We start from the raw sequence: 22,629 nt of genomic DNA on the forward strand, positions 1-22,629 counted from the left end.
AACTTGATGTTTCTGAATCAGCAGCATCTTGTCTGGGATAACATGAACCAAAATCTTTTAAAAACTTTTGTTGGTACTTTAAAAATCCCAACCAAAATCAAAACCCTGTTCTAGTTCCAGTTCACCTTGATGGTTTTTAACTTCTGCTTTCCCATATTCATTTCCTACAATTTCTTTTTCTTTCCCATGAGTTAAAATTTAACTGCCCTCTTTTTTCCTTTCACTGTGGAAGTACTGGGTTTATTGAAATGTTGGTTTTTTACTTAGTTCCTTGTAGTCATGTTTATTTAGTCGTTAAACCTCATGATGTATCTTTATACAGAAAAGAACAACATGACCTTCTATCATACCATCTTCATAAAACTTTGTCTCAACAAATAATGACACTGCTGACCACACCTATGTGACATTTTCTCCCTCTTTTAAGAAATCTCTATTTCTGTGGAGAAAAAGCTGGGTTGTATGTACGTATTTTAATATACGTTGCTTTGGGTCACTTTTGTAAGGAAAGCAACTAATGAATATAATAGATTGATCAATCTAATAGTAATAGTATACTCTGTTGAATAGCTCAGATGGTTAGGGTGTGGTGCTGATAATGCCAAGGTTGCAGGTTTGATCCCATTAAGGGACAAATGCATATTTCTACATTTGATGTTCCTAGATGATCCTCAGGGTCCCTCCCCACTCTGCAGAAGTTGGTGCTGAACTATCAAAAGGACATCCACCCCGAAGCTGAAACCACTTCTCTTCCAAATAACCGAGTCAAACCTCTGCTCTTACATAACTTACATGTTTCTCCACAGCCTCAAACATTACAATTTTTGTTTGCAAGGGGTTGCTCCAGCCTACCGATCATTTTGGTTGCTGTTTTCTGCACCATCTCTTTACAGATACAATAAACAGAGTGGTACATAGCATTGTAGGTGTAGTCACACAGTAAATTCAAAGGAAGGCAGGGAAATAATGACAGTTTTATTCTCTTTAAGATCTGTAACATAGAACTCAACATTTATTTTTTATAGCTGCCACACGGTTGGTCAGCATTTTCAATGTGCTATATCCACCGCAGCCTCATGATCCCTTTTGTTGTCTGTCACCACTAATTCAGACCCCATCATTGTATGTGTGAAGTTACATTTTGCCCTCATGTGCATTACTCTTACATTTAACTGCACCTGCCATTTTAATGCCCATTCTCTCAATATGGAGCTCTGCAATCCTCTTTCATCTTTACCACCCTGAATAATTGGGAGCCATTAACAAACCTGGCCAACTCACTGGTCATTCTTAACTCCAGATCATTCATGAGTTTGTTGCATGGCAAAAGGACACACCACATATGCCCATATCCATCCCTTGGGGGGAGGGAGATGTGGTGGTATGCTTTCCATTCCTATTTCAAATCTAAACATCCCCAAATGACAAATTGTCATTTCTCAGCTTCACACCAGGTGGTGGTGTTCAACCTTTCTCCACTTGAAACGAAGAGAAGGGTTGGAGAATGCTTTGCCTGCTGTCTCCCTTCCTGCTTGTGACACCACAGACAAGAAAAGGGAAATAAGGTTTTTGGGGGGTTTGGTTTTGGTTTTTGGAAAAAAGATGCATTTTGTGCAGTTGTGCTACATTTGCAAAGGAGGGGAGGGTGACTTCTCCCTGAGAAAACGCTGTGATAGGTCTCAGTTCCTTTGGGAGCTCCTCTTTGTGTAAAACGCTAGTGTGTTTGGACCAAGAAATATGATAGTGGGACCCACACACCTCAGTCTATGTGCTTCCAGTCTAGTCCACAGGTTCCTGTTCACAGGATCCCAAGCATTGCTACTCTGCAGTGCTACCCTGATGAAAGAAGACTAGCTAGGCTAATATAACAGCCGTCCTCCAGGTTGGCTTGCCAGTCTGAGCAATTTGGCAGTCAGAAGAGCTGACTAATGATGCATGAAGCTCTGCCCTTATTCTCTGCATTTAGATGATTTACCATATTTTTTGCTCTATAAGACGCACCTAGTTTTTAGGGGAGGAAAACAAGAAATAAGAAGCCTCCTGAGCGCAGAGGGGCGCTCCTCCCTCTTTGCTCAGGAGGCTTTGTGGGGCTATCCCTGAAGCCAGGAGAGCAAGCGGGATTGGTGCACACCAATCCCGCTTGCTCTCCTGGCTTCAGCGAAAGCAAGCCTCCTGGCTTTTCCCCGACCTCCCGCAACAGCCGCATGCTCTTTAAAGGGAGCGTGGCTCTTGGGGACTTTTGTGGGAGGTGGGAGAAGGGACAGAGCCACGCACTCTGTCCCTTCCCCCCCCCCCACAAAAGCCAGGGATAGCTGTGTGAAGCCTCTGCAGGACAGCGGGATGAAGGCTCCCCGCTGCCCTGCGGAGACTTCGTGCAGCTAAGCCAGAAGCTAGAACAGTGCTCCCTCTCGCTGTTCTGGCTTCTGGGATAGCCTGTGAAGCCTGCATTCGCTGGATAAGACACACATACATTTCCCCTTACTTTTTAGGAGGGGAAAAGTGTGTCTTGTAGAGCGAAAAACACGGTATATACCATTCTTTGCACAACCCACAGGGTGGTTTACAACAGATTAAAAAAGAAAAACCCTACCACCCTTTAAAACACAGAACAGATAACTAAAGGACAATTATTAAATAGCAGCAGCAGCTTTTATTTCCCAGCATTGCTGCCTTTCCAAACCTTGCTGCCTACCTGTAAAATGTTATGTCACCTGCCTCTGGGCCTTTGCTTGCTTCCTTTGGAGCTGCACTTCATGCTTGTCCCGGGGCCCCTTTTATGCCCTAAGTCTTTTCTTCAGCTTGGACTCACACCCAGCACCCCTAGACACACCTTGAAAATGGACCACTTGGGACCTGGCCCTGCTGGGCCTTTACCCTTTGGTTGTAGTTCATACTCTGATTATGCCAGCAGCCCAGACCATTAAAGTGTAGCTAAAGCCTTTCCCTAAGCTACCGTACTGAGGTGCCCAGGGAGGCATGTTCTTCTTCTTCTGCTGCTGCTGCACCCCCATAATGCCTGATCTACTTGTACACATTTAAATAAACAGATTCATACAAAGAAACCTTTATCAGTGTCATCCTATACAAGTCTATTCAGAAGTAAGCCCCATTAAGCTTCCCGGAATCTTCTCCCATGAATGTATGCCCAGGGCTGCAGCCTAAGCCTACAGACCTCTTTTCAAAGGTCTTCCCAACAGTATTATATGATGTGAATTTCAGTAGCTTTACTATATGTTTTGGGACCTGCCTCTAATATCTTTGTGTGCACACTAATCTCTGAGCAGTGAGAGACTCCAGGAGTGCCAGCAATTGCCCAGGGTTCACTTTCTTTGGAATGAAGGTCATTGGGGACTGCAGTGTCTTTAGGAAATATGGTTTTACTTAGACATCCATACAACCTGAGCAAAAGATAGAAAGGCTCACAGTATTAACACTCCAACAGATCTCGCTTCCCCATTAGGTTTCTAGGAGGGTCCCAAACTCATAGCTTTTGATTCAGCACAGAGAACAAGTCAAACCTCTGTCTCTTTTCAGCTCCCAGCTTCAAACCAGACTAACGTAAAACAAAACAAAACCTAGCTTTTTAATGTTTTCCCACCCATAAGATGATATGACATCCAGCCAGGTGAGGAGGGAGGATGCTTACCCACTCCTGAAAGAGCATCAAAGGAAGCTTTGATTTTGCTTCTGATTCAGTGACAACTCTAGAGATGATTTGCTGTATGCTTCTGGTAATGTTACAGGGAGCTAGCAATTGCTGTATTTGACTCACATGCCTTGAGTCTCACCTTCCTGGAACCCAAGAGGAAATTCCATTCTGGAATCCTGCAGGACGATAACAACCTATTTCCAAAAGCCCTTTCTGCCAACAGCAGCCCCATCCTGTTCCATCTTGTTCTCCATGTCAGACAAAATGAAATAATGCATATTGACCTTGTGACACAATTATGGGAACAACAAGTATGTAAGACAGATTGCCCATTTGCAGCACAACCAGACTCTCTAGGTCTGGTGAACAAATATATATATATATATTTTACAGCATTGCAGGACAGCATTTTTGAGCCATTCATCATCTTATTTGCAGTGTTGGTGAAAATAAAATGATATACTATGAGCTCAGTCACTCGAAACCTCACATGAGCCTTGTGGTCCCTTCCAACTCTACAATTCTATGATTCTATGAAACTATTAACTATTGCATTGTATTTTTCCACATTAGGAAAAAATACAATGCAACGAATGCTTATGGGTTAGCAGAACCTAGATCAAACGCCTAGAACATATGCATAGGATAATTAGATAGCTGACATTTTACAGCCCTGCATGCTAGCATACCCTACTTATATAGAATTCAATTATCCAAATCAGTGAATATAAAATTATTTATTGCATGTTTATGCCCCTTCTACTGATAAGCAGAAATTGCTATGAGTCTACACATACTACACATACCTACACATACCTTGGGTGTTGCCCGTCTTTCGAGGAAAATATGATTGCTGACTTTCAAAACTCCACATGCCACTGTCACTTGTCCGCAGAGCCTATTGTTCTCCACACTGGAGAAAAAGGCGAATAAACCTGATTTAACTAGCTTTCCTCAAACTTCCTGTGGCATCAAGTACTGTATTGTGGGCAGGCTTCTAAATAAATGGTGAAGCAGGTGTTTGTCAGTTGCGAACATTAAAGATCCTTAGCAACACTCTTTAAATCTAAAGAGAAACAGATGTCAACAGACTGCTTTAGATGTGGAATAAATTGAGTCAGAAGTAAAATGCACCACTTATAGTTACCGTACTTTGCCAGTCACTATGTCCCAAGCATGTAAAGAAGGATCTTTGCTTAGGTATGTAGCTTTCTGGATGGCATTAAAAGAGTGCGGCACATGTAAATCACCAACCAAAATGAACAGCCAAAAAAGAAAGCTGGAATTCTTGGAGTCAGTAATATTAGAGAGGGAGGCTGGCTCTGGTTTCCCTAGACTGCAGGCAGCTTCCATTAAAGGACAATGTGTGAGCAGTTGTTATTTTTATATTTGCACACATCTGGACTGAGGCCAATGATTTCAGCCACATGTTCTGCAGCTGAAGAGCTGATCCTAGTCACCTTTTAAACATTAAAGCTGCATGAATAGATCTACATTTTGCTGGTAGGTGGAGCTGAAAGAATTGAGCTTACACGCACATAAGTCTGTATTAGATCGGGGTGTTATTTAGAATCACAGAACTGTACAGTTGGAAGGGACCCCAGGGGTCATCTAGTCCAACCCCCTGCAATGCAGGAATATCGACTCACACATTCATGGCAGATGGCCGATGGAAAGAAAGTCCATCATTTTTGGGATAGCAAGTCACCTTAGCAGCAGTGAAATTTATTACAGAATAAACCTGGTTAGGAATATGCTGCAAGCCTAAGAATATTTAATGCATATTAATGTATCTGAAATCAATAGGATGAACTACTAAGAAAACTTACATAAGGCCATACAGCTTAAGTTTGAAACGTGCTTTCAAAGTTCCAAAGCAGTAAATGGAATTGAAGCCAGAACTACTAGTTATCTCCCAATCTTGTGTACTAAACAAAGGACATAATTATAGACTGGCTTGGTTAGACTGGAGGTGTCAGTTCTCACCTTCCATATAAGCAGTAGCAACCAATTCCTTTTTGCTAAGCCGAAAAAACCCACCAAGTTTCCCCCAACCCATCTGAGTGATGACTGAAACCTTTTTAGTTCCATATAGTAGTTCCCCAGGAGAAGGTGGAAAGGCCTTTGATCAGTGCAGCCTTGGGGCAGATCAGCTCCTCCTCACTGGGCTCACACTCAAGAGATGATCTTGTATATATAAATATGCAAGAGTACCAGGGTGGGACTGCTGAACTTGTTTTGCAAGACCTAAGAGTGTTTTGTTGTAGCATTAATAAATCCGTGCTCACTCCACAGTGAAAATGAGCAACCAGAACCTTTGCCAAACTCAACAAGAAATCATCACATCATTGAATTGTAGAGTTGGAAGCGACCCCAACTGTCATCTATCCAAAATCCCTGCAATGCAGAAATGTCAAGCTGAAGTTACTTTCAGAAAGTATAGTCAGGATAGTACCCTCTAGATGCAGACTACAACTCCCATAATTCCCAACCATCATCAATGTTGGATGGGGCTGATGGATTTGTATTCCAGCAACACCTGGAGGGAACTATATTGCTATTCCTACAATATTTAGAGGATGCAGGTGGCTAAAAGTAAAATGCCTGTTAGCACAGTACAAAGATGCCCCCATGGATTGGAGGCCCCCTATTTTGAGGTACTCAGATTTAAGAAAATGGGGAGAGATTTATCCGTGTATAAGACGCCCCCTAATTTTTGACACCATTTTTTAGGAAAAAACCCTAGTCTTATACATGGGAAAATATGGTAATTCTCGTGCAGAAGTCACAATTTTTGAATGAGTGCCTGGGCAGGGGTGTGTGTGTGTGTGTGTGTGTGTGTGTTTGGCATTCATGTGCATTACGTTTTGTCTGCAGCTGCTTGTATCACCTCAAATAACAATGTAATCATTCTGCCATTTCTGGTTTTACAGTTTCATTCTCTTTTGCTAGTTTGGTCCTCTTTAAAGACACATTGTATGAACTGAAAGAGCTTTTAATGTTTCTGTTGCTTTTATTTCAACAGCTTCCTTTAAGGAAACCTCTAATTTATGTTGCCAAACTGACAGAGTGAGCCAACTCTCTCTCTGTTGTAACTTGTACTACGGAGATGTGGGAGTCTTTCTGCAAAGTAATACTCACCTCTGCCTCACTGGGCAGGGCCTCTAAGCACACCATTGGCTCTCGGTGTGACTGATTAAGAAAGCCAACTTGCAGCCAACAGTAGGAAGTGCTTGGGAGTTGAGTACAATACTTGAGCCTGTTTGCTGCTCAGAGTGCTTGGCTGAAGAACTTTGCAAGTTACATTTTCATCAAATTGAAGGACAATACAAAGTCAAGAGCCTATTAATCCACGAAGGAGCAAAGGATTCCAGCCAGAATCCCAATATACAAAAAAGCCATGGGGATATTATACTCACAGGTATGTAAGGCGTTTCCTAGTCTGCTAGAATACAACAGAAGTCTAGCAGGTCTGTTTCAAAGGATTTATAAAATCTTATTTAAGTACTTCCTCAAGTGTAACTTTAAAAGTGACCTGAGGATCTAAGGCATAATCATAGCAAGTGTAATAACCAGTTTTTCATACAGTGAATTAGATTACAGATAGCAAGGGCAGGTATTTGAAAGATTATTGTGGTTTATGGCAGCTAAACAGCATGAACTGGGCATTCTTTCCCAGAGTCCTCAATATGGATATTTCTGTAGATCTTTGTTAATGAGAGGGGCAAAAAATGGTGAAAAGCAATGCTTTTTCTCATGTGCACCTCACATTAGACCCATCCTGTAGCTTAGTTCTAGTCCTGGCCTGTGAACCTTAATGAAACAAGCCACACACACACACACACAAAATTGCCCATATTTAAAAAAGAAGAAAAAACTGTAATAAATGATAGTTATTTTATTTTATAAAATGTATAGAATGCTTGATTAGGAGGGGGGGAATCCAGTGTTGTTGTTTTTAAAAAAACCAAACTATATATTTGAACAATTGTGTAATTTTGCGTCAGCTATCTGTATACATTTGTGAAAATGTTTCCCCCTATTAATGAACTTAGACAGTTGTATGCTGATAGACAGGGAGTCATTAAGAAACAGCAGATGGTGTATCAGCATTCTTTGGAGAACCCCAAAATATGCAGAGACATTAGAAAGCTCAGTGATAGGGATTGAGTAAGCTCAGTGACGTCCAGGAGCCTTGGAATGTTGAGTATCATTTGGAAAAGAACACCAGAATACTGGGGACAGCAGCAATGAATGGGCTTGCTTGAACCTATTTCAGCTTGTAATATCCTGGAGGAGAGCATGCCTGTCTGCCTGGGACCCTGAACAGAAGCATTCCTGTCAGAGGGCGTGAGAATACCGAATACATTTAATCCCAGATTTAGAGAAAAACTTACTGGTGTTTGTGATTTTGGGGTGTAGCACTACTGCACTGCTCAAGAAAAACCTGTTTCTACGTTTTAAAGGATCATTATCTAAATGCACAGCATGTGGAGAAAATGTGAATGCTTGTTAAATGTGAATGGGAAGAAGACATTTCTGACGTACACATAGATGAGCCAGTTGTCATGTCTGGTTGGATAGCATTCCATTTCAGGGAATGATCTGGGTCTTTTGAATCTAGCCTCTGTGTTCTTTGTTTTACTCCCACATTTTATTGCAATGCAAAAGGCAGAGGGCCAGGTTTGTTTGCTTTTACTGGAGGTGCATAACGCATGCATTCCTGTATAAGGCATTACTGTACTGCCTTACTTCCTTGTGGGTCATAACTGCCTTCAGAACCCCAGCATGTGTCTCTTATGTTCAGGACCAACTGGTGAGGTTAGAGCTCTTCTGATCAGTAGATCCACTCTTATTGTTTGTTTAGACTCCTGCTCCCAACTTTACAAACCTCCTTCTTCCTATATCTGTTTCCTCCATCTTTGATAATGCTTACCCTTCACTTTCATTCAGCTACAATCTTGCCCCTCTTAACATTGCAGCTGATGGTACTTCTCCTTATTCATGCTTTTAGTCAAATCCTTCAGCCTGTCTCTTGTTAATTTTCTAGGGTTGTTGGTGTTTGTTGTTTTGCCTCTGCTTGTCACCCCACCTTCTCCATTTCACACTCTTTCACACATACGCATTCCCTTTCTGTCCTCCATTCATCCACTTCTGCACTCTCGTATTCATTCTCTCCTTCATGTCAGACTACCACTCTACCCAGAGACATACCTAGGGATTGGTGAAATTGGTCCCTGCTGGGGGCACAGGCCCAGTAAGGGTGCAAAAATCACCCCAGAAATCTGTCTCCAGTTGTCTGTGCAAGGTTGTGAGTTTAGACAAGAGCCGGGAGCTAAGTAGTAAGTGAAATGGCAAGGTAAACCACTGGAGACTATGGAGTGTTTAACATATAGGAGTTTGGTCATGTGCTGCCACTGTTGCGGTGAGATCAAACACGAGAGAAGTTTCCCATCCTTCTTGCACCATGGCCCAAAGGCATGTTTTCACTCTTCCTCCTTGCCTGTCTCTTACTCTGGATGCCTTGCGTATTTGGGCCATGTAAAATGTAGGAATTTCTAATGTGGCTATTGTGGTGAAGTGATTCTCTTCCCCCCTCCCAGGGGACTGTGCCAATACAGTTGCTTGCCAAGGGTGCAAGGGACCCTATGTATGCCTCTGACCCTACCTTCACACTAGGGATGTGAGAAGGCCGCAGTTTCCATTCTGACCTGTATTTGTCACAATCATCACTGTCTCCTTTCTACTGCAGTTCAGCTTCCACAAAATACTACATTATTCATCTCACAGTGTGCATGGAGTGCTAGGGGAGGGGTAGTACCTCTGATGGGGGGGCATGTCCTGCTCCTTCTTAGGTAGTTTGTCCACCTTTGGTTCCCACTCTGAACTCAGCTCTCACCTGTGACTCCTAGACATCTGAAGGCAACCCTATCAGGAAGTTTTTAATGTTTGATGCTTTAGTATGTTTTATATATTCTGTACGCCACCCAGAGTGGCTGGGGAAACCCAGTCAGATGGGCAGGGTATAAATAATAAAAATTATTATTATTATTATTATTATTGAAGCTGTCAGCATGCAAAAGCATCTACTCCCTAGGAAACTGCTTTGACTGGCCAGCTAAACCAGGTGAGGGTAGCCAATGGGTCTCAAACACTCAGTGAGTTAGAGACTTCCCCTGCATGCGAAGACAAGCTCTGGCAGATTGAGTGGCCAAGACTAACAACCAAGAAGGCAGTTTCTGCATGTGCTGGAGAGGGAAGTGATGGGCAGATGGGGCTCCTGAACCTGGGAAGGTAGCCCATCTAGGAGAAGGAAAGTTCTGATTCTAAATCTCTGCTGCCTTGCCAGATATCTTCGGGAGAAGAAAAACCTGAGGAGTAAAACCTATACAAATGTTATGTACTGAGTTGAATAGGATCCAAACTGCAGCATTCTGATTGGTCCTAGAACAAAAGGATTCAGAATGCAGGAGTTTGATTTGTCCGCAGGAGCCACCCAATCCAACTCCAGGTGGAAGTGAATCCGCAACCTGATTGGCCTACAGGAGAATCCCAGAATTAGCCAATCACATGGGGCCCATTGTGTAAATAATGTATATAAAGCAGACAGTTCGGGGAAAATCCCATTCCTCACTACTATGAGCTGAATAAAGAGCATGAAATCCACACTCGACTCCGAGTATATTTCAACAAATCTGGAGTGGAGTCCTAACAGAGTTGGATAGCACCTTCTACACTTCCATCTGGCAACTCCTGCAGCCAAACTGGTGCCTAATGTATTGCTCTGCTTTCCTTTGGAGCACATCAGCAAGCCGGGGGGGGGGGTCTTGTCGTTTGGGAAGCCCAGGATCTCTACACACACTGCCCAGGCTTGTGTCACAGGGAGGCCACTTTGGTGCTGCTATATAACACAGTGGTTTGACTTCACCCCTGGAGGTACACTCCATTGTCTCTCGAGACAGACGGATGCCAGCAACAACATCTTGCCATCCGCTATTCAATGTAAGTTACATAACCTCTTACGTAACTTACCTTGATTTCAATGTAAAGGAAATGTCAAAACAGTGTGTAAAAGAATTACATCTCCTAAAAATAATTTGTTTGGCTGATTTCCATTCATGACCACAGATGAACATGCGAACTACAGCAATTTCAGCTCCCTTTTCCATTTTCACCAGAATAGTCTGACTTCCCTACTTCATTCACATGCTGCATTTTGCTTTTCTTCTCTCTCATGAGCTTCCATTCATCCTCATTCTTTCTGCTGCCAACTCTTTTGCTGACTCATCCTTGCCTGTATTTTGGTTCACCAGTTTCCCCTTTTCTTCCTTGGTAGTTGGGACCTACACCCGTTGTGTTTTTCACCCCACTTTTTTAAAATAAATAATTTTTAATTGATTTTACAAATTCATTCACACTCAAAATCAAAAATAATAAAAATTACACAAGATTCTTTCAAATCTCTAGACTTCCCTCTGCCCCTTTGTGGGTTCTTTAGTTAACTTTTTCAACTGCATACTATAAGCCCTCCTAATTTTCCAGTCCTCCATTATGTCCAAAGTCTATGTAACATTACAAGAGTTATTTAAGACCTGCCAAAGAGTTCAAGTGTTTACAGTGGTCTGTCAAATATAATATAAATTTCTCCCATTCTTTGCTGAAGTTCTGGTCCTCCTGGTTTCTGATGTTCCCAGTCATTCTTGCCATCTTGCATAATCCACCCCACCTTTATCCTTTATCAGGCTGAGTAGTGGCCTATCCCCAGTGCCCCACAATGTCACATTCAAATGGACTGCCAGCACCACACTGCCATTTAGGGAAGCCTCTGTAGGGGCATCCCCACATAAAGTGTTTAAATCATTACTATAGCATATAAAATAGTGACCATGACAAATGTTCATAAGAATGTGCCTTTTTGTATTTTAATCTTAAACCTATGCAAGAGCAGAATATTGAAGCTTGCTGGCAGCTAAATGATTCCAAGTGAGCTACAAATCAGCTCTCATATCCTCCAACATTTTTTTCCAATGAAAATAGGTACATCCCATTACATAGTAATAATAATTGTAATAATAGTAATTTTATTATTTATACCCCATCTATCTGACTAGGTAGTCCCAGCCATTCTGGGTGGCTTCCAACATATATAAAAACATTTTATATATATAGTATACACACACACACACACACACTTTTCCCAAACAGGACTGCCTTCAGATGTCTTCTAAAGGTTGTACAGTTACTTATCTCCTTGGCTTGGGGTTCGCATAGCCATATACCCTCCAACAATTCTCCAATGAAAATAGGGATGTCCCAAGAAAAAGTGGGACATTCCAGGATCAGTAAGAAACTGGGACGGTTTCTGTAAATTTGGGACTGTCCCTGGAAAAAAGGACACTTTGAGGGTCTGAGCTCTGACTAGTGTAATAAATATCCTTTAAAAATGCTCTTTTAGTAAATTCCCTTCAACTAAGATTGAAGACAGATGACTCCATAGTTTGTCAGTGACCAGCAGTGAAGCCTGTTGAGTTGCCTAAGGTCTTGTACTACTTTTGGTTCACTGGCCTTACTGCTGCCCTTCCAGATTTGGACATGAGGGTAATATGTATTACACATGTGAGGAAAGAGGGTGTCCTGCTGCTGTTGCTGTTACTGAACAGCATGAACAGCACTGAACAGAGATGAGGGGTGATGGGGGAATCTGATCTTTGCAAATTCTGAAAGGAAGCCTGAGTCTCAGCTCCCAGTCCATTTGGAACATCTGGGATCTGCGAAAGCCAGTGTATAAATGACTTTCAGTTGATTCCAGTCTGGGACAGTGTAGTGCTCTGCTGCTGTCTTGGAACCCCAGCCAGAAGCTCCAATGATAAGACATGATGGGAGTTATAGTTCACTACATTTGGAGGGGCAGTACATTGGCTACCCTTGTCCTAGACTAATGTGCCAGGAATGGCTCCCCCCCCCCCATGAGGTTCTGGAATTCCCAAATGTCTCCCAAAGAGTTTTCATCTCAAAATTTCTTTTGAAATGCGTGTTTCAAAACTATCCTAAAGCTATCCTATCTTTAAAAAACATCTGAAGGCAGCCTTGTTTAGGGACGTTTTTAATATTTAATGCTGTACTGTTTTAAAATTTGATTGGGAGCCGCCCAGAGTGGCTGGGGAAACTCAGCCAGATGGACGGGGTATAAATAATAAATTATTATTATTATTATTATTATTATTATTATTATTATTATTATTATTTTATTTTATTATTATTATTAACAAGACATTTGCAAATGGACAATGATTTAAATAAACACTTTAATGTATTTTAAAAAATATGTCACAGCTTAATACAGGGCATGGCAGAGGATAGATGTGAAAGCGAGAGAGACAAAAAATAGACTGATGCTACTTCAGCCCCCGTTCCCTGAGCTACTCTCAATTCCTCTTTCTCCAGACTTCCATATGTATGGTTTTTGTGCTTGCACGGTGAGCTCAGGTGGCTTTTGAATCCAGTCCATCTGAATACGTAGTATGCATTCTCTCACTACTTTTTCAGTCTTCTTACTGATTGTGAAAGTTAATGATAAACTAGTTTGTCTGTAAGATGCCACAGCACTCCTCCTCTTCCCGCTGCTACATAGAAAGGTCTGTTTCAGGTACAACATGGGTGCCAGAATTCTTGTATGTGAGATGAACAAGGAAGCACACAGGATGTTTTAGCATCAGGTGTTTCAGCTGTGACTCTTGCAGGTTTCCTTTGGATTGAGCCAATGGTGACTAATCTGCTAGCACCACTCTGTGGATTTAAACTGTGACTGCAGTTTTGAATGCCACATGACTCTTTCTTTTGCTTCTCCTCACTTAGAAACATTAGGCAGTGTGGGAGGCTTTTGCTTTATATTTTGTTTTATAGGAGTTGAGTATACAGTATCATCTGATTTCATGGCACTCAGAATATTCTGCACTCCCTGCATCAAAACTCAGGTGTAAATACATGTAAATGTGGAGTCTTTACGAAGTAAGCCATATTTCACAAAGACACCACAGACTCCTCCATGATAAGCAACAAGAACAAAGGGTTGGGGCTCCAGATAAATATTACTGTGTACCTCATGTGGAATGCCCTCCCACCAGATGTCAAGGAGATAAAGAACTACATGACTTTTAGAAGACATCCGAAGGCACTCCTGTATTGGGACGTTTTTGATGCTTGGCGTTTTATTATGTTTTTATATATGAGGGAAGCTGCCCAGAGTGGCTGGGAAAAACCCAGCCAGATGGAGGGGGTATAAATAACAAAATAGTTGTTGTTGTTTATTACTATTAACTGTTGAGGATTATGCCTAAAGACCAGAGAATGTACAAAATCTGCTGATATATGCACATTCACTAGCACATGTGCTTTAAATGTACAGTGTACAGCCTTGGCAGACACAAAAAACAACAACAGAACTCTATTTGTTTTTGGGGTAGGCATTGCTGTTGAAACAGGAATTCAGAAGGAAGCAAGTCTGACACATATCCCCCAAATCCCCAAATGAGACTATGTCAGTTTTCCTTTGAACGGAGGCTATAAAGAGTAATCTGCTAGCCCCACTCTGTGGATTTCAATTGCAACTGCAAGTTAAACTGTGTGGGCAGATCTAGCCCAAACATTTCTATCAAGAAGTGGTGGTAGTGGGGTTGTATTTGTGTTTTTGCTTTACTTGCATTGATTATGCAATCTAAGGTAGCAATTTCTCATCTGGTTTTCCTCTCTACTCCGCTATATTTAAGTTTTCTTGCTTTCCCAAAACTTGTGTGGTGGTAAGGGTGTATGCTCTGTAACAATTCTTTCATGTGGGGCAGTTCACACTGTGGCACTGTGGACTAAGCCACTGAGCCTAGGGCTTGCCGATCAGAAGGTCGGCGGTTGGAATCCCTGTGACAAGGTGCACTCCCATTGCTCGGTCCCAGCTCCTGCTAACCTAGCAGTTCTAAAGTATGCCAGTGCAAGTAGACAAATAGGTATCACTGCAGCGGGAATGTAAACGGCATTTCTGTGTGCTCTGGCTTCTGTCAAGGTGTTCCATTGCACCAGAAGTGGTTAAGCTAGGCTGGCTACATGACCCAGAAAACTGTCTCTGGACAAACGCTGGCTCCCTTGGCCTGAAAGCGAGCTGAGTGCCGCACCCTACAGTCACCTTTGACTGAACTTAACCACCCTGGGGTCTTTTACCTTTACCTTTTTTATCACACTGTAGTGAAGGTGAGTTTCAGCTGCCAGTGAAGTGTTCATTTGTCTACTCTGCTGCACACCCAGACTCCTCTTAAGCTTGGCCATGTTGGAAATCTTACACAGCTACATTCATGGTGATGGACTCTCCTTCCTTGGATATTTTTAAGAAGAGGCTGGATGATCATTTGTCATGTGTGATCTAGTTGAGATTCCTGCATTGCAGGGAGTTGGACTAGTTGACCCTCAGGGTTCCTTCCAACACTTCAATTCTATGAAGGATCTAGATGTGCGGTTTTGTAGTAATCTGGTTAGGGTAGATGGAAAGCTCTCTGCATGCTCATGTCTAGTCAGCAAAACACCACAAGTCTAAGTCTAAGTTTGTTAACCTAAGACCCTTTGTTGAACTGTCTTCATTTCCCACCTCTTCTTCTTCTGCAGCCCATTTGTCAGGCAGCTTATAATAATGACTTCAATCAACTGCAGCTCCTTCTGGAAGAAGACAGTAATTATTTGAATGTCCAGGACAGCTTTGGAGGAGACACACCATTGATTTGTGCCTGCAAAAAGGGGCACAACAGAATTGTCAGTTATCTTCTGAAAATGAATGCTGATGTAAACATAAAAAATAAGGCAAGTCTCAGCAAACGTATACCCAATGAGGTCTTCCTTTATGTTACTAAAGTCATAATGTGATCTATACTTTGAAGTGGAGGGGGTAAGTTTCTCACTCATTATTTGATTAGCTTAAAATCCTCAGATATCCAGAAAAAGACAGATGCTGTTATTCACTTTTCTCATACATAAAAATTTTATGCTTAGACATTTAGAAGGTATGTCTCAGCAAAATCTTTCCCACGTGCACAGTTCTTATTCACAGAATAAAATCAAACTATAAAACCACAAAATATATAATCAAAATAACAACAACAACCCAATAACGACCCCCCCAAAGAGCCACATTTTAAAAGGGCATAGGATGTCAATCAAATCAACCAAAGGCCTGGTGCCTAAAGGTGTATAATGAAGGCGCCAGGCAAACTTCCCTGGGGAGAGCATTCCACAGATAAGGAGCCACTGCAGAGAAGGCCCATTGTCGTGTTGCCACCCCCTGGACCTCTCAAGGAAGAGGCACATGAAGAAGGGTCTCAGAAGACGACCAGAGTCCAGGTAGGTTCATATGGAAAGAGGCAGTTCTTGAAGTATTGCAGTCCTGAACCCTTTAAGGCTTTATAGGTCAAAACCAGCATGTTGAATTGGGCCCGAAACTAATTGGTAGCCAGTGCAATCAGACCAGGATCCGTGTAATATGTTCAAACCATCTTGCTCTGGTGAGCAACCTGGCCTCTGAATTCTGCACTGGCTCAAGCTTCTGAACTGTCTTCAGAGGCAGTCCCACGTATAATGCATTGCAGTAATCTAACCTTGAGGTTACCAGAGCATAGACAACAGTATTTAGGCTATCCCTGGCCAGATAGGGGCGTAGCTGGGTCACCAGCTGAAGCTGATGGAAGGCGCTCCAGGCCACTGAGGCCACCTGAGCCTTGAGCAGCAGCAAAAGATCCAGGAGTACCCCCAAGCTACGAGCATGCACCTTCAGAGGAAGTGTAATCCCTTCAAGAGCAGGTTGAATCCCACCCAGCTTGTCTAGGGGACCACTTATCTGGATTGAGTTTCAGTTTGTTGGCTCTCATTCAGTCCATTACTGAGGCATATTACTCATAGGGAATTTCTAATAGACAAAAAGAAGGAAAATGTGCCCCAAATATGTCTAACATAAAGGTAAAGGTAAAGGTACCCCTGCCCGTACGGGCCAGTCGTGACCGACTCTGGGGTTGCGTGCTCATCTCGCTTAAGAGGCCGGGAGCCAGCGCTGTCCGGAGACACTTCCGGGTCACATGGCCAGCGTGACTAAGCTGCTCTGGCGAACCAGCACAGTGCACAGAAACGCCATTTACCTTCCCGCTATAAAGCGGTACCTATTTATCTACTTGCACTTGGGGTGCTTTTGAACTGCTAGGTGGGCAGGAGCGAGACCGAACGACGGGAGCTCACCCCGCCACAGGGATTTAAACCGCCGACCATACGATCGGCAAGTCCGAGGCACTGAGGTTTTACCCACAGCGCCACCCGCATCCCAACATGTCTAACATACTCTGTGTATAAAATGGAAGGGAATTGGAGCTATTTGCCTGATATAATGCGAGTTCTTCTGCTTCTCTCTAGAAAGAACGAACATGTTTACATTATGCTGTCAAAAAACGGTTCAGCTTCCTCGACTACCTACTCATTATCATCTTAATGCCTGTTATGCTTCTTGGATATCTGCTCATGGTAAGTTCAGCAAAAGAATGAAAATAGCATCTTTATATACCAGCCTTCACAAAGCTTCACCAACCTGGTGACATTCAAACAGCATGGCCACCTTGTCTGGGATTGATGAGAGTTGTAGTCCAAAATATCTAGAGGACAGCAGGTTGGTGAAATCTGTAAGATATCAGCAGATCTCGGGGAGCATGATGGGTTTGGTCGCACCAGGCACAGAACTTCTGGGCTGCCACAATTATGACATCCAATAGAAGGCAAGAAGCAGAATGCTGGATTTTGGCATTGCACATGGTGCCACTGAAACTTGAGGTGCCAAGGTTCCTCACTGGCCCCACACCCCATTTTCTGGACATATTTTCTCTCACAACGTACTTTATGGGCCCAACTATTACTTGTGCTCCCTTGCTCTAAAAAGTAAATCAACTCAACTGGGTAATCCCATTGTCTCACTCTCAGAACAGAAAGTACAGTGGTACCTTGGGTTACATACGCTTCAGGTTACATACACTTCAGGTTACAGACTCCGCTAACCCAGAAATAGTGCTTCAGGTTAAGAACTTTGCTTCAGGATAAGAACAGAAATCGTGCTCTGGCAGCACAGCAGCAGCAGGAGGCCCCATTAGCTAAAGTGGTGCTTCAGGTTAAGAACGGACCTTCAGAACGAATTAAGTACTTAACCCGAGGTACCACTGTATACATATATTGGTTTGTAGCCATTAGATATCAACCTTGGCTTGTGTGCCAAAGATAGCAACCTTGACCTAAGTGACCCTCATCCTTTGCATACCAGGGCCCGTTCAAATATTTCCCAAAGCCAGTGTGCACCCATAGGCCTTGAGTGATTGTCACATGTAGAAGAAGAAGAAGAGTTTGGATTTGATATCCCGCCTTTCAATCCCTTTAAGGAGTCTCAAAGCAGCTAACATTCTCCTTTCCCTTCCTCCCCCACAACAAACACTCTGTGAGGTGAGTGGGGCTGAGAGACTTCAAAGAAGTGTGACTGGCCCAAGGTCACCCAGCAGCTGCATGTGGAGGAGCGGAGACGCAAACCCGGTTCCCCAGATTACGAGACTACAGCTCTTAACCACTACACCACACTGGCACCACACCACACATGTGACAATAGAACTTGTTTTCTATGGTTGACTATGCATACTAGAAAGCCACAAAGCCAATTACAGTTTCCTAGCAAATAGGCATGCACATGACATTTTTTTAAAAAAAAATGTGCATGCTTCTCACACAGAATTTATATAACATGATGTAGTGCATTCTTGTAACTGCAAGTACAATGCACAGAAATGAATGGAGCCCACTTCACAGTATACCTGCATAGGATGGTGACATTGCATATTAAACTTTGATCACTATAGACTGCATTCACTAAGTAACTGCTTATTTCAGTGGTGAAGGCTAGGCGGAAACAAACATTTTGATACAATCTTGCCGATAAAATGTTTAAAAAGTTCCATATCATGAATAGAAGTAAGTTTTCTTTGTTGTACAACCCAGTATGAGAGTTTTCTCATTGTGAATATAAACTGTCATTCTAACAATGCCCCATTGCCCATCTGTGGAACAGGTATCCAGAAGTAAGCAGAATGAAAATCTTATCAAGATGCTACTTAGAGCTGGTGTCGATGTTAATGTTACAGATGATGTAAGTGGACATATATATATCCTTGGAGGGTTCTAGGACAATGATATAGTGGAATCCCCAGCTCTTTGCATTGGGAGGGATCAAAAAGTCATCTTCTTTTTTGGCAATCCCTTGTAGCTGAGTAAGATTGTCCTCCATGGATATGGTCTTAACGGTGTGTCTGTAAGCAACTGTGGAGGCCAAAAGTATAACCATACCCAAAGAAGAGACGGATGTGTGTGGAAATATCCAGAGCAGGAAAAAACACATGTGGGGCATCCTCTGCAAATGTGTAGTTTGGACTCATAGAGGCCATTAATTTAAATCATTTGTTTTCTATAACACTTGTGGCACCCTACTCTGTTTCAGCAGCCCTCACTTCTTACTAGTTGTAGGACAGTAACATGCATTCCTAATCATCACCGCCATTCCATCAGGGTGCAAGTTGTTTTAGAAAGTGTAAGAGGATAGGTCCACGTCCTATGAAAGCTGAAGGATAAACTTTGACACAGGGAAAACTGCAGAGGTTGGAGTAAACCGTTAGGGGTTTATTGTGTGGGGGGGGGGGGGAGAGACCAAATCATTAGAAGCATAACACAGCTACAAGGTTACAAGGCTCACAGCTCTCCTTTCCTCTAGAAATAAAGGAGGCGTTAACAGAGAAGCATTAGGACATGACTGAAACGTCTGCTTCTATAATAATGCATATCTTTCCAAGGGTAATTGTTTGGTTCTTTTCAGTCAGGAAGGACAGCTCTCCACTATGCCTGTGAAATGAAGAACCCATCCATTGTTCCTCTGCTTGTAGGAGCAGGTTCTGATCTCTCTATAAAGGACAAGGTAAGAAAGTCAGAGCTTAATACAGCTATAGTTTTGACTGACTTTGACTAGGCTTCTGGTTCATCCTCTCTTCTGGATGGTACCAACTATGGTTGAGGGAGAACCTGCTGTCCCAAGTAGTTGTCCATTTCTAGAATGAAGGCCAGCACTGCTTTGTCCCTCTGGAAGACCCAGGCTGTTCATCATTTGTTTCTCATGTAATTGATTGAGGAAAGCCTTGATGTTTGTATAGTTCCCCATATAGCAGGTATGTCACTAGTTGTTGGACTCCCATCACCCCTGAGTCCTATCTACTGGCTATGCAGCTTGAAGTCCAACAATATCTAGAGAGCTTTATGTTTCTCATCCCTGATTTACATCTTGCAAACAATCTCAACCCTTGGGCATTCTAATTTAATTTTTACCATCTAAAAACATTCCACTGTAAACTGAAATGTGCAGCTGATTATGGGAGAGATGTAAGAGCTGGACCATGCAGGATTATACTATTCATTTTGAATGGATTTCTTTTCACACACTGTATCTGCTCTCAAGAGCACCTGCACCAGCTGAATTGGAGCCCTCAGAAATCCTTTTGTAAATTCACATAAAAATGACCATCCTCTCTTGGCCATGAATAATCTCAAATCCTCTGCAAGGTGAGCAATATTGCATTGCAGAATGAAGACACCAAATATGCTTTTTCCATGTTCAGAGACCCACAATACTAAGCTGTGCCTTTGTTGAAGAAAAGCCTTCAACTTGTTTCCTTTTTGTGTGTGTTGTTTCTTTCATTAGCTTTTGTAAAAGCAGAAGTATTTTATTTCTTTGCACAAAGAATTAAGTTTTCATATTAGCAAGACTGGGAATATTTTGGTCAAAATTGCTTCCTCCAGTGGCAATTCTTTTGTACTGATCTCAAAATGGATAAACAACTGGGAATTATTAAGAGAAATCCCACTAATTTCAGTGGAGAAATTCTCCCTCACTCTAGAACCCACAGCTGGCGACAGCTGGCACAATCTGAAGTAGGAATAGGGGAGAAGATTGATTCTGTTCATTATTAAAGGTAAATCTATCCAATCTGCACTTTCTGAAAAAATGTGAGAGCTGAAATACAGCCACCCTTCAAAATTCTTACTAATCCATCTTTCATTATTTCATTCTCCATTATTTACAGAGATGAATATATTAGGGGAAAGTGTATCTAAAAGTGTACCTAAAAGTTAATACAAGTGAAAATAACATACAAAAATGAATTATATTAGGAGAAATTGCTGGCAAAAATATGCATATTAAGTCAAAGCTGCATACAAACAAGTATTTATGAGGAGAGATTCGTACTGAAATGCTGGTGGAGTTTCATGAAGATTTTCCAAATAAATGTACAAATTGCCAAGCAATGTGGAGAACTGAATACAAGCCTCAAAAACGTGAGAGAACTAAAACGGGGAAATCTTTCCATCCCTAATCTGAAGGAATTGCATTTCACACATGAAACCATATTCAAAGATTAGCCCTGTTGCCCAGCAATATCTATTAATACACACACACACACACACACACACACACACAAATACAAATCATTGCTTATTTTATCTCTCTTTTTTTCAGGAAGGAGAGACTCCACTTGACATAGCAAGAAGATTACAGTTCACCAACATAGAAAACATGTTAAGGAAGGATACTTAGCCCATAATGTGATGTTGTCAAGCCCGAGTCAGGGGAGGAATCTATGAGGGCAATAATAAGTCCCACAGCACTGACATGTTATAGTAACCTCATGTTTACAGCAGCTACCAAGTTTATACAGCATAGATGGACTGTGTTAAAATCTGCCACTCCGTATGAATAGTTGATGTGACTTGACCAGAAGCACACGGTTAACAATATGAACATTAAGAGCTATTCATTATTTTCATTCCCCCTGTACCAAAGAATGTTTGTAAAGAGCATGAACAATACTATTTATTTGATGTATACTATCTGTAAAAGTTGCAACTGGAAACAGATTAATCGGTAAAGATCTATTTTGTATTTATTTATTTTTTACACAAGGTGTACATTCTCAACTACATAGAATTAGGAAGAGCTGCCAATTTATGACATGGGCATCATAAATGGCAGAACAAAGGGCGCTGTGGGCATGCCTCGGCAGGAGCAGAAAGCTTGGGAAGCTGAATATCTCTGTCTGTTCTACATTGTGCTGTTCCCACTCCCAGTAGAAGCAAAACCGCACTAAGGACCTGGGAAGTAGGGTGATAAAGGAAGAGGGAATTCAGACAGGGTGGTTGACAGGTTGAAAGTAGACAGAAGACTGAACAGCAGAGATCTACAAAATGATAATAGGAGATATCATTTTCTTTTCAATATTTATTAAAAGATAATCTGGGGAGTATTTGCTGCTAGCTGTGTTCATTCTTTTCTTCGGAAGACTGAAGGAGCCAATAAGCGAGCAATTTTAGATGCCCAGAGATTATTTAGATTGTGCTGTTTGGATTTTTTTCTCTCTCCCTGTGCATTTCCAATTTCAAACAGATACAACTTCCCATCTAGAGCTGTACTACAACTCCCATTATCCCTAGCTAGCAGAACCAGTAGTCAGGGATGAGGGGAACGGTAGTCCAAAAAACAGCAGGCAACCCAAGTTTGGGAAGAAACCCAGGAAACAGCTAATTAAGTTTGTTTTCTTCTCTGACCAACAACTCAATAGTAAAGTAGAAAGCAGTGGGTTCCCCTCTTGGGGGTACTCAAGGGTATGTAGTACCAGAACCTTTTTTCTAGAAGAAAAGCACTAATAAAAAGAAATCCCAAGATTATTTATGTCAGTGTTTCCCAAACTTGGGTCTCCAGCTGTTTTGGACTACAACTCCCATCATCCCTAGCTAGCAGAACCCAGTGGTCAGGGATGAGGGGAACTGTAGTCCAAAAAACAGCAGGCAACCGAAGTCTGGGAAGCACTGTGCTGTTTTGCCATATATGTAACTTG

General features: G+C 42.1%; 1 protein-coding gene across 1 annotated transcript; it reads left to right on the top strand.

Moving 5' to 3' along the window:
* Nucleotides 1-6,853: 6,853 nt before the first annotated feature.
* Nucleotides 6,854-21,682, top strand: ANKRD22 (ankyrin repeat domain 22). Its single transcript, XM_081913058.1, has 6 exons — nucleotides 6,854-7,070; nucleotides 15,296-15,491; nucleotides 17,085-17,188; nucleotides 18,765-18,842; nucleotides 19,563-19,661; nucleotides 21,255-21,682. Exons 1-6 carry the CDS (start codon nucleotides 7,050-7,052, stop codon nucleotides 21,330-21,332), a joined length of 576 nt encoding a protein of 191 aa, XP_081769184.1. The 5' UTR covers nucleotides 6,854-7,049; the 3' UTR covers nucleotides 21,333-21,682.
* The last annotated feature ends 947 nt before the right edge of the window (nucleotides 21,683-22,629 follow it).

Source organism: Podarcis melisellensis (genome assembly GCF_964234715.1).
Source record: "Podarcis melisellensis genome assembly, chromosome: 5".
NCBI classification, from domain to species: Eukaryota; Metazoa; Chordata; class Lepidosauria; order Squamata; family Lacertidae; genus Podarcis; species Podarcis melisellensis.

Excerpts from the sequence above, each read along its gene's own strand:
- ANKRD22 (XM_081913058.1), top strand. The coding sequence starts at position 7,050 with ATGGGGATATTATACTCACAG. Across the intron at positions 15,492-17,084 it reads AAACATAAAAAATAAGGCAA|AACGAACATGTTTACATTAT; the intron begins GTCTCAGCAAAC and ends CTCTCTAGAAAG. Across the intron at positions 18,843-19,562 it reads ATGTTAATGTTACAGATGAT|TCAGGAAGGACAGCTCTCCA; the intron begins GTAAGTGGACAT and ends GGTTCTTTTCAG.